General features: G+C 32.6%; 1 protein-coding gene across 1 annotated transcript; it reads right to left on the bottom strand.

Moving 5' to 3' along the window:
- Positions 1–2,605: 2,605 nt before the first annotated feature.
- On the bottom strand, positions 2,606–6,788 carry LOC119192290 (ATP-dependent DNA helicase Q4-like). The gene is given in 4 exon segments (XM_037446116.1): positions 2,606–3,091; positions 3,094–4,362; positions 4,365–4,589; positions 4,592–6,788. Coding segments are annotated over 4 exon segments (3,840 nt in total). The 5' UTR covers positions 6,537–6,788; the 3' UTR covers positions 2,606–2,690.
- Positions 6,789–13,095: the final 6,307 nt, after the last annotated feature.

Genomic DNA, 13,095 nt, shown 5'->3' with positions numbered 1-13,095 from the left:
AGTAGTAGTTAGTATACCTATTTTCTTAACTATTTGGGCTAGTTTAGGTTTACGCTCATATAAATTTTACATATTACTTTATCCTGACGTTTAACCTTGTGCAGGTTTCGGCGTCATTATACTTGTATAAATTAAACACATCTAGATCCATATGCAGTTTTACTTAAGTATGTAGTGTTTGCGTAAACTTCGATAATAATAATAGTATATTCTATTTTTTTAATTTTTAGGTAATCGAGCCTGATATTACACTCAAAATAAATAAGGTTATTAAAAGCCGCAAAATTATAGATCTTCAATATTTCTTGGATCAAAATTAAAACACTCAATAACCACAACAGAGCAACAGGTTGTAGTATCGAACATTTACAACTATTGAAAGAGAATAAACTTTGCTTGCAGTCAACATTTTTAATGAAGTGTAATATGTGCAATATGGAATTTAAGCTATTTAAGCGCTAAGAGATATACTGATAGTATGGACGTATATCGTGGAGCTGTGAATGTAGCTATGATGACTGGAGTTGGTAGATCAAATTTAAACGAACAGTTAGCTTCCATAGATTTACCAATATTAACGCAAAATGTTTACATGAAATGTTACGTGTTAGCTAAATGATTGAAATTAGCTACAGAGAACAGGATGCAAGAGGCCGCTAGGAAAGAAACTGATAAGGATGTTGCCTGTGGCGATGTAAAAGACGGTATTCCCGTACTTACAGTCATAGCTGACTGCTGTTGGTCGAAAAAGTACAGAACCAACTATTTTGCTTCGTCGAGTGTCGCAAATATTATGCAAAACTATGGATAAAAACTGGTAAATTGTTATACATGGATGTACAATCGATCGATTGATGATCAATGTCACTGAGAAGCACTATCTATTAAAAAATATCCAAAAAATATAATCAACTTCTAAAAAAGAAGTCTTTTATTTCTCACTTTTAGTTATACACCTAAAAATGACATCTCATTACATACACCTTCTGACTCACAATATAAATTCCAATATGTAATTTCTAATGACTTAATTAAAATTTTCAATACGCTAAATATTAAAAACTGCAGATCTATGGAGTAATTATGTGATCCATTATAAACATCGTAGCACAGTAATTTTCCTGATTTATTGTCTGATTACGGAGTTCTGGTGCCTATCTTTCGGCTTCATGATGAGTTCCACTTTACTAAAGGGTACTTTCTAAATGCAAATGCTTAAATTTTTAAGCATTTACATTTAAAAAGTGAAAATAACAATTTGTAAAATTGCCGTTAAAATTTGTTATAAATGTTTATTTTTTATAATTACAAAATGATACATATAAACTATTTCATGATGAATTCTTATATATTTAATAATAGAATTCTTCATTTATCATAAATTCATAAATCATAAGTTACATTCCAATTAGATAATTAAAGCGAAAAGATCAAAATTGGTTGGTCTGACTATAAAGATAGCCGACGCGCTAATTCTACGCACACAGCTGCACACGGTTGTGTGAGTGAATTTTTGCGAAGAATTACCTATAGTTGACTTCACGCGCGGCACGTAAACGCTCTTAAGTATCTTAGTAAACTAAGTTTTATTTGCCACGCAGGTAGAACTAATTTTATTACCATTTATTTGAAAGCATATATTAAAGTGTTGACTTTTATTTTGTCGGCCTAAGATCGATTTAAATTCTTATCATAACTAGGCGAAAAAGACCATATTCGTTATGTCTCGCCTATGTTCGTGTAGTCTCCACTTCGTGTCGGTATTTCGGATCCGAATCAAAGGACTTTCGTGTGGGTTTGTTTCTTTTTAAATGTAATATGCTACAGCACAAAATGCTACAGTGACAGAGGAGTCGTTTCTAACACGTCCATTTAGTCATCATCATCATCAGCCTATATCTTTGTCCACTGCTGGACAGAGGTCTCCTCCAATATGCGCCATTTTACACTGTGGCCTGTCACATCCAGTTATTACCAGCGACCTTTCGCAAATCGTCACTACACCTAGCTGGAGGGCTTTCTACACTACGTTTGCCGAGCCGTGGTCTCCACTCAAGAACTCGTTGACCCCATCTAGCATGACTACTGAATGGACAACTAAAAGATCATGGATGGGAGAGCCATTGCCATTGTCGTCCTGTCTCTGCGAGACTTGAGACTGTGATGACTCGACAAGAATGTAGAATAGGCTTAATACACTTATGTGACGAGTATCATTGACGGTCTCTGTGGCATTGATACTAGATAGAGAGAAGATACTACCTTGCTTGCGTGAAAGTTTTTCTGGAATAAAAGTCCAGCTATAATACATTTTCCTGTAATAAAAAATAGCCTATGTCCTTCCCAGGATCTTGATCTATTATCAGACAAACGAAATATCAAAGTCGATTCAGCTGTGGAAACGTAACAGACAGACAAAACAGTTACAGTTAAAGTTAGGTATCATTACCGGTACGGCGAGGTGGCGAGAGTTGGTGGAAGAGAAAATCCTTTCCTTTTTCGTCTTACTGTTCATCCAGTAGACTTCATTTTCAACAATAAACTCCAGAGATGGAATATAATTTACTATACTTAATTATCGAGGGTAAAGAATAACTTCACTAGATAGTCATTTATGTAATTTTATTTTATCAAGAGTCATCATACAGTCTTTTTTTATATAACATTAAATAAGTTTTTGTACCAAAATACTAAATTTTCATTTGCATTAGTTGCTGCGTTGCTATTGTAATTAAACCATTAAAGTCTTCATGTATGTGCGAACGCCAAAATTTACATCTTCCCCAAACAATGGCAGGAAAATTAGGTGAAGAAATTCCTTGAAAAATTCTGGCAATACTTCTGCCTGTAAAAGTGCAATCTTTATATGAAGATATTAAAGCTCTAACATCACTAATAACTCTTTCTGTATCTAGAGCTCTTTCTTGCAATACAACATATTCAGGCAAACTATTTTCTCTTTCAAAGTAATTTCGTATCGTTAATTTAAGTTCATTGGATTTTTCTAAATTAAGAGTTGAATAACCATCGTCTATAAAGCAGTTAGCAAGTTGCTTAAATGCCTCATTACATTCCTCCAATTGATATAATTTCGTTTTTCTTGAAATAGTACCGATTCGTGGAGCTCATCTAAAACATTATCAAGTTCTGTAGATGTTAAGTCACCTCTAGCTTTTATCCTAAATCCTAGTGTGTGAAATTCTACTTTTAAATGGGATCTTCTAGCTGCTCCAGATTCTGATATCCATTCCAAATTTTTTAATTGGTATTTAGTTATACCACTCTCCCAACCTATTGCAGAAGCTACATCAATAACATTAAATTCTATTACACTTTTGTTTACAACTGATGGATCTTTTTTACTTTCTAAAAGAATTGCTGTTGCTAGAGGAACACAGGTTTTGGCAGCTAGGAGTATCATTTTTGGTCCTCCATAAGAAGAGATTTTGCACATAGTATATGCATTATTTAATACTTTTATATAATTTTTCGTTTGGAGTTCTACATAGCAAAGCAATGTAGCAATATTTTCTGAAGGCAAATCCAACTCTTCCACTGTGACATCTATAGGTATTCCAACTTCATGACCTTTACATTGAATAGATAGATTGTTAGTGGATTCTGACTGGTGTGATAAACACTCACATGGAATAAATACTCTTTGAAGTAGTTTTCTTATAGTAGGCCTGTCGATGGAGTTTGCATGAATATGTTTCAAAAGTTCATTTTTATCATTATTACTGTTATTCATCAATACATGACAAATTGCCAGTTGACCATCACGTCCAGCTCTTCCAACTTCTTGTACATAAGACTCAAAACTACTCGGCATATTGTAATGAATTATACATCTGATATCAGATTTATTTATACCCATACCAAAAGCAACAGTCGCAACTATAATTCTCAGGGCGCCATTCATAAAGTGAGTCTGAATTTTTTTCCTTTGAGCTGCTGACATCCCAGCATGATAAGATTCAGCAATATAAGACATTCTTTTCCGTTTTTTGCTCGGTTTTTCCATATTCATTTTCCCAACTTCCTGAAGGCTTGATCTTAACATAGCAGCCACTCTTTCACATTCATCTCTACGTATGCAATAAACAATAATAGAATTGAATGATGAGATTCGTTCAGAGTTCAAAAAGGATATAAGCCCCTTATCCTTATCTCTTTCAAATGATACAGACAAACAAAGATTATCAGGTAAATTAGGATTTGTAATTACCCCACTAATACCATCAGAAATATTTAAATGTTGAATAATGCTTTTAATAGTGGTCTGAGAGGCTGTAGCCGTTAGACCAAGTATACATTTAACATTTAGTTTTTCTCGTAAGACTCTGCTGATCATTAAATAGTGGGTCTGAAGTTGTGACTCCATTGTGAAACACAATGAGCCTCATCAATACAAGCAAATGCAATTTGGGGCAAGGATTTAAATAGGCCTGCAAATCCATTAGATGTATCACCAGATATTAATGCTTCAGGAGAAATCAACAAAATATTTATTAAGCCATCCTTTAAACATTGTACAATTTTACGTCTTTGTGTAGGTGACTGATTAGTGTGCAAACAACCAGCTTTTAAAATTCTGGCATATTTAACACTTGATCTTCCATTAATGAAACAAGTGGAGAAATCACTAAAGTAATACATTTGTAGTGCTGACTGTAAATATAAGCAGGTAATTGATAACAAAGGGATTTACCACCACCTGTAGACAATATAAGTAGTGTTGACATACCACATAATATGCGTTTTATGGTTTGTTCTTGACCTGATTTAAATGATTCATGCCCAAACTTATGAAGAACATCTAGGAGATCATTTGTGGGTATTTCTTGAGAGGTATTGTATACAGGTTTTATGTTAGCATTACAACTGTTTGAGGGCTCTTTTAAAATACTTAAAAAGGATTCAGGAATTTCACTTGGCTTGAATGTAACATTTAATTGCTCTGAAAGTGTCTGCTTTTCATTACTTTGGTCTGAAACATATTTTTGCATGTCTCCAAGTGTTGGCAAATCATTATCATTGTAACTTTCCAAAGGTAAAAGAGATTCTCCTTTATGAGCAGCACAATATATTGACATATGTCCCGTACCTCCACACTTGAAACATGATATTTTTCCAGATTCAGGAAATTCCATGCCTCCGTGAAGAGCTTTTTTATTTTTCCATTGCTGTTTTTTATATTTTGAAAAATTTATACTTTTCTTTCCTCTAACAAATACCTTTTTTTCTATATTAATTTTAACAAAGTTATCATTTAGAGTACCCAATTTTATTTTATTTGTTATTGCTGCACTTGCTGAGCTTTCTGCTTTCTCTTGTTTTTTATCTTTAGAGGCAGGACCAGTTGTATTCATATTTTTCAGTACTTCCGAATGTCTTGGGAGTATATCTTTATCTAGAGCAAAAGGAACATATTCTTTAATATCTGGTGGAGAATCTTCTGCTTCACAGTTTACTTTTCCAACTTGCTTTTTTACTTTGTGTTTATTGGTTTCCTTTTTAGTTGACCATTGTTTTTCATTATCTATTTTAACATTGTTGATCGTTTCATTATGCCTGCCCTGATTTTCAAAATCACAAATATGCATTTTTCTTTTCTTTAACGCTGGTTTTAATTTGCTGATTGCAATATCATCCTCTGATTCACTGTTTTCTACGATATCCAAAGTATTTTTGGTTGGTATGTCTATATTTCTAATACCAAATTTCTTGGATTCTTCATAACAGCTATTATACTCTAATTCTTCAGTCTCTATTCCTGTCGTTCTCTTCAGCCATGCTTTATCTAATACTCGTACATTTGGGCTGTTTTTACAATCATTAAATTTAAGTAATGGTGTGGGAATAATTATTTTTTCTAAATCGGTATATGGTTTTATTGTTTCATCTGTCAAAATAGATTCTGAATTAAACGTTTTTTCACCATGTTCTTGACTTGATCTTTTAATTATGGTATCCAATGCAGATTGCGATTTTGCGACACCTAATTTTCTAGGATTTCGTAGAGAAAATTTTCTGTTATGGAATAGCTTTGACAAATTTTCTGTGCATGGATGAAGTTTGTTAGAGCAATGCTGAACTTGAACTTGTGATATAAGGTTATCGAGTTCTTGACCAGTGGGCAACATAGGCATGTCCTTTTCTGGAGTTGTGGGGACTGATTTCAATGTGTCATTAGAAATAGGCTCGAGAGACATATCTATGTTTTCGTCAATATCACACACAGAAAGGGAATTTTCTAAAGCGGTACTTTTTAACTGAAAGTATTTTTTATACGCATATTTGATTTTCGAAGGAGCTTTTATGTCAAATTTCGAAGGTGTACGAGAATACATTGTCTTGAATTCATTTTCCCAGGTTTTCACAATCAGTTTACACTTGAGGTACGCTTTGTCCTTTTTTATTGATTCTATGAGGTCCATTTTGAAATATCTTATAACATATAAAAAGTTAAAGATGCTGATAAACTTTTGAATCGGCAAGATTTTAGTCTCCAAGAGCAGAAAACAACATACCATAGAGAATTTTTTCTTTCCTTCGTCCTTAGAGGACAGGCTATAGTCTTACGACCATACTGCCTAGTCTTACGTATTTCTTTTCTTCAAATTTAAATTCTTAATATATTGTCTTTCGTAAGTATTCCAATTAGTAGTTTTCGTAAGTATAATCAATTCCAGGTAAAGTATAATCCATTTTTCCAATTGTCAAATCCAGAGTAAATATCAATTCAGTACGATTTTCCTCGTCAGTGAATATGTTTCATATTATCCGTAATATATGTTTTACTATCCTCTTCTTGATTTAAAGCTTCATTGAAGGATACAGAATTTTTGCCATTCCACTATTTGCTCTTTGCTCCATGTATTGAGCGTGCTCAAAATTTCAAAAACTTAGAGTAAGTACTTCCTCTAAGTTCAAAGATAATCAATGGCAGATATTATCTGTCAGACATAGCTGTTAAAGAACTGTTTATAATACATTTTATAATATATTATGTCTGAAACCAATATCCTGTAAAATAGTTAACAAGTAAGACTTAATAACAATATTTACAAAATTACTACGTAATAGAAATTACAACGAAACAAACAAAAAACAACTAAATATCATTTACAGTGTCTTTTATAAATTTATACAAGTAAACATAAGTTAAGGCATTCTTAAGCAACTCTTTTAAACATTGCGGGACCCCGGTTAGGCTTCTTATAGATTTTTAAAAGCTCATCCACCCCAACACAAGGCGCTGAATGTTGAAAGATGAACATTCGAAGAAAATGTGATGTAGTGATTGAATTTTTGACAATATTCGCAATAGGGAGAATTAGCCATTTTAATACGATGAAGATGACAATTTAATCTATAATGACCGAAACGCATACGACAAATAATTGAATAAAATTTTCTATTGATAAAATTATTTTTCTTGCAAAACCAAGGAGTGGAGTTTATTTGGACATCCATACTAGCAAACCAGTTTCCTTTATTTTCATGGTGTGTGTATTGATATGAATGTCTCCCCCATGCTTGACACATACGCTGGTTTAAGAAACTAACAGCTTCTGTGTGTGGTATGGATACAGTCATATCAATATTGGAATTAGGAATTAATTCTTGTAACTCAACAATTTTTTTGGCCAGGTAATCTGCCCTTTCATTTCCTGTGACGCCAATAGGTGAAGGAACCCAAACAAAACGAACTACTATATCCAATTTGGACAGTTCGACCCATAGTTCTTTTATTAAATAGATGACATAATTAGTGTTAGCATGAAATTGATTATTTGCAAGGTTTTCTAATACACTCCTGCTATCACTAACTATTATCCATTTAGTATGGTCAGAATTAAATTTTTTTATGTGTTTTAAAGCACTGAAAATGGCGACAGCTTCAGCTGTGAAGATACTAGCAGCTTTATCAATTTTTTTACCGATGCCTATATTTGATGAGGGCTCATATATGGCAAAAGACACAGCCCTATCATTTTTGGAGCCATCAGTATATATAAATTTATGGTCTGAAAATTTTAAAAGCATATTGTTTACTTCTTCTATTGAGGGCAGGTCCTTTTTTTGATTTAAAATTATATCAATAGATTAATAAATTACGTGTGTCATTTAAAGTTTTAACCAGAATATTAAAAAAAATTTCAGACATATTTTGATACCTGAACTCAGCTTCTTTTCTGTTTTTAATAGCTTCAGTATATTCTTTATCCCACCATGGTGGGGAAGGGAGTCTGTTAAAGCTATTTGTTAGAGATAAATATTACATCAGCAGTATCTAATAAAGTTTTAGTAAAAGTTTCAACATTTATAAGAAACCCTGGAGTTTGAGACAAAGAATTTATCTTTTGTTCAACCAAAGACTTAAATAATACCTATTTATTAGAATCTAATCTATACTTTAATCGAGGAGATTTAGTTTGTGGGACATTAAAACGAAATTTGTTATAAGGAAATGAGATCAAAATTAGGTAATGATCACTGTCATATGTAGATGACAAAGTTTGCCAATTAACAATAGAAGCCAGATCAGGAGTGCAAATGGATAAATTTACAACACTTACGCCCGAATACTCAAACGCTACTTAAATATTTAAGATGGCCTCACGGATTTAAGCATTCGTTATCTTTGAAATTGGTATACTGAAACGTCACTTATTTCCTAACCTTAAATTTAAGGCGACGAAGGCTTGAGGTCCGCTTATTGATTCAAACGGTATTCACAAACCCTGCTTAAAGTTTGACAGCTATTTAAGGCCGCCTTATATGGCTGTTAATTGAGATTAATTTGAGAGTGCTTGCGACTACTCTCAAATCTTTACGCTAAAATATTTATTGTTGTGTTAGTAGTTATTATATTCTCTTTGATTTAATAAAATGTCTTTTTCTTCACTATCATCACTGTCTGAAGAAGAATATAGTGCCAATCGAAGAAATCGAGAGAAATTAGACACTTTCGAAGAGTACAGTGATGATGAATTTAAAGATTCCGACTCAGCAAGAAAACAGTTCTTCATTTATGTTTATTAATTCAGGAATTGTCCTAAATTATGCTTTTTAATTCAGGAATTGTCATTTCAGGAATGTTCATTCATCATATTGATTTAAACTGGATATTGATCCAGCCTAGCCGGTCATAAAAAGAAATACCAGATATTTATTGCCCTTCGTTTCTTTTGCCACAGGCCCCTATCAAAGGGTCATCTGGGATATTTTCATATGTAGTAACCTACGGTACATCATGGTGTACTCATATCATGGAACTAGTTGCGCCTGTGCTTATATCATGGAACTAGTTGTGCCTCTGCCTACCCCTTCTAGGATGATTAGCTTTATTATGTGTATATGTAACAGTTTTAAGGGAAATAAATTTTATTGAAAGTCTGAACATGTCTGAATGAAGAAATAATTATTAGAGAAGCAAGAAGAAACTCTATTGTAATTATTATATTTTTAATTGTAATTCTTATATATCAGAGATATAAACATTACATTACAGACATTTTGCTACACATAGTACATATATATAGATATGAGTACAATATGGTAGATCATATTGTACTCATATCATGGAACTAGTTGTGCCTTGCTCGTTCATATCATGGAACTAGTTGTGCCTCTGCCTACCCCTTCTAGGATGATTAGCTTTATTATGTGTGTATGTAACAATTTTAAGGGAAATTAATTTTATTGAAAGTCTGAACATGTGTGAATGAAGAAATAATTATTAGAGAAGCAAGAAGAAACTTTATTGTAATTATTATATTTTTTAATTGTAATTCTTTTGTTTGTTTTATTCTTATATATCAGACATATAAAATTTCATTACAGACACTTTGCTACATATAGTACATATATATAGATGCCTGCAGAAGTCTATTTCTTGAATAAATTATTTATTGATTGATTATATATATCACACAAGAGAACCCACGGCCTCTCACTTCACAGCCGGCTACTCGCCCACAGCTCACTGCCTGTGTTCCTCACGGGAGCTGCCAATAAAACAAATATATTTTTAAAATTATTTAACAAAAAATACATTATCAGCCACATGATATCTATTGCTAAACAAAGGCCTCCCGCAAAATTTCCAGATTGAATGTCGGAAGCAGCCCGCATCGAGCAATGCCCTTTTTTCTTAATTAAGTCGATGGTCCTCCAAATAAATCCAATACTTACTTTTTCACTATATCCAGCAGTTCTTGTTTTTCTATTTACGTATAATGTCAACCCCTTTTTTGGGTTTTGTTTTATTTGAAGACTCCGTTCATAATTTATATACTTAATTACAAAATAGAAACTTCTGTGGTAAGACACGAAATAAGAATTATGAATATTGTTAACAAAGAGAATATAATCACTTCCAGAGACCAATAAACTTCATCAATAAAAATCACTTCGATTTAATTGTTGACGAAAATTTGACAGATACAGAAGTTTTTTTTTTCTAAAGTGGCTAATGTCAATAGTGATCATGCTGCCAAATGGCAAGTATAAATAAGTTGGAATGTATTTACTACATCAATGTTGAGAATTTAATAATTAAAAATCATTTTTAATTAAACTGCGTATTACGTTATTTGATTTTTTCTTATGTTTCATAAATTATGCTGCGTGAAACGACACATAAATATCATTTTATTAAAATTATGTAAACGAAAACCAACTTTTTATAATCTATAGCAAATTAACTGCTCCTCAACTGAGTTTTCCGTAAAATCTTTTAATGTACGTTTGAGAATGCCATTTAAATTAAGTAGCCTGTTAAATTTAAGTAGGCCTCAGACAAGTTGGTTGGTTGAGTAGCGTTTCAGTATTCGGGCGTTACACTTTCATTGGGAGGTGTGAGACGAGTAGGAAAACCAGTATTTAATATGCATAAATTATGTAAATGTATAATGTTGAGAACATCTTCACCATTAGCATTTGATAAAGAACTTCCCCATGATCTGTGATGAGAGTTGAAGTCTCCCAACAACATAAAGGGTTTAGGAATAAGGTTTAAAATATTGTTAATTTCATTGAAAATTATTAAAGAGGGTGTGGAACATAAATCGAAACAAATGTAATATTATTAACTTCAACACAGATTATAGAAAAATCACTAGAATGATTAGGAATTGGTATATTTTTAAAGAGTAAATTTCTTGCAACTAAGATCGCTACACCACCATAGCCATCTTGTCTATCTTCTCTTATACAAGAAAATTTAGGATTCTAAAATTATAATGGGGTTTCAAACCATATTTCTGAAAAGAGTAACTATAATTGGACTATATTTATTAACAAGATATATTAGATCACTTTTTATCATTTATACTCCGACAATTCCATTGGATTATATTTGTGTTATCCATTATTTAAATGATTTATTGTGGTTTTCAAGTATATGTGCAACGTTGGACGGTATAAAAATATTATTTTGTGAGAGAACATTTAACACTGTTATAATTTCTGTAATAGACACTTGAGGAACATTATTTTTATCATTAAATTCAGTTGAAAAGGCGCAACCGTTTCCGGATAATGATATATTGTTATATTCATTTAATGATGCATTATGTTTCACTTGGTCAAAACCAGCTATAAGATGTGATCGGGGCTTAACTTTAGAATAAATTGTTTTTTTATAAGATGACTTTTTATTTGTTGGGCTACTTGAAATTGAAATTTTTGGGTTTGATACAACATCAGCATAGGGTTTAGAAGTCGGTTTGTGCAACTTAGATGCTTCAAAGTATGAGATACAATCTTCAGCCATAGATATTTTTATGTTTTTTTGACGCAAGAACTCTGGACAAGACATGTTTGTGGCAAAGTGACACCCTGAGCACATACAACATATAGCACTGTCATCATCAATATTGCAAGACTCTTCACTGTGAGCCTGCCTGCCCACATTTAAAACAACGGGGTTTCCCCCGACACTGGATTTTTGTATGACCATATCGACAACAGTTGTAACATTGGACAATCGGAAAGTGATAAAATTCAACTGATAAGGCATTATAGCAAACAAATATGCGTTTTGGTAAAATCTGACCATCAAATGTGACAACCACTGTCTGAGATGGTTTCCAGGTAGCAGTACTCTCAATAAAAACTTTAAAGTTAAGGTGCCTCACTTTTAAAATTGGTCCACACCCAGTGGGAACAGAAATATTGTTAATGATATCCTCCTCAGACCATTCTAAAGGAATACCCTAACTATACCTATTCTGGTGATACTAAATGAAGGAATAACTGCTTTTAAGTTATTAGCCTGTAAACCATCGCATGTGAGGAATGAATTTGCATCAATATAATTAGAAAATGATAAGGTAACTCTATTGCGACCAATACGCTTTACGCTGCCATTAATTATATTTTTAAACTTGTTTTTTTTTCAAAAAATTACCAAAAGTGAGAGGGTGAAGTATGACATTATCATTGGGACTTTTTTGGTTTTTTTGAACATGAATTACGTATGACGCCAGGTCAATAGGCGTGTAATTTTTCCTACTAATTTGTGATGGTTCTGGAACTTTATGGGAAGTGTTATCAATTTCTTTTAAAGTACCAGAAGCAGTCGGAGGAGATGTCGGTACATTATCATCATTGTTACTTGAAAGTAAGCATTTGCAGGATTCTCTATTCCCATCAATTGCCATTTTATTCATGCGCTTTTTTTTGTTACAGTCCTTACAAATTTTTGGAATCTTTTGCGAGGCTGCGTTTCCTTGAAATTTTGTTACTAGTGGAACAATCAGTATCCATACCAGATTCTGATTGCTCCACGGTAACGTATGCCGCAACTTGAGGGAAGAACCACCCCCGGGATCCGGAGGTTCATTCATCTTAAAAACAAGCTTATATTATAATATACAAAAAAAACTTACCTAACAACGAAGAATATATTTACAAACTACTCTATGAAACTAAATATAAGTAATATATACAAACTTAATCAAGACTGATCACTTTTAACAGTATTATAAATTAAAATATTATCAAGAAAAAATATGCTCCCGCCACGATCAAGTTTCCCGCGCTTTTTTTCAATACAAAATTTATAACGTCAAATTGACGCCA

The sequence above is a fragment of the Manduca sexta genome, unplaced genomic scaffold (genome assembly GCF_014839805.1).
Source record: "Manduca sexta isolate Smith_Timp_Sample1 unplaced genomic scaffold, JHU_Msex_v1.0 HiC_scaffold_2585, whole genome shotgun sequence".
Classification (NCBI taxonomy): Eukaryota; Metazoa; Arthropoda; class Insecta; order Lepidoptera; family Sphingidae; genus Manduca; species Manduca sexta.
This window is presented reverse-complemented; position numbering and strand designations above follow the sequence as displayed.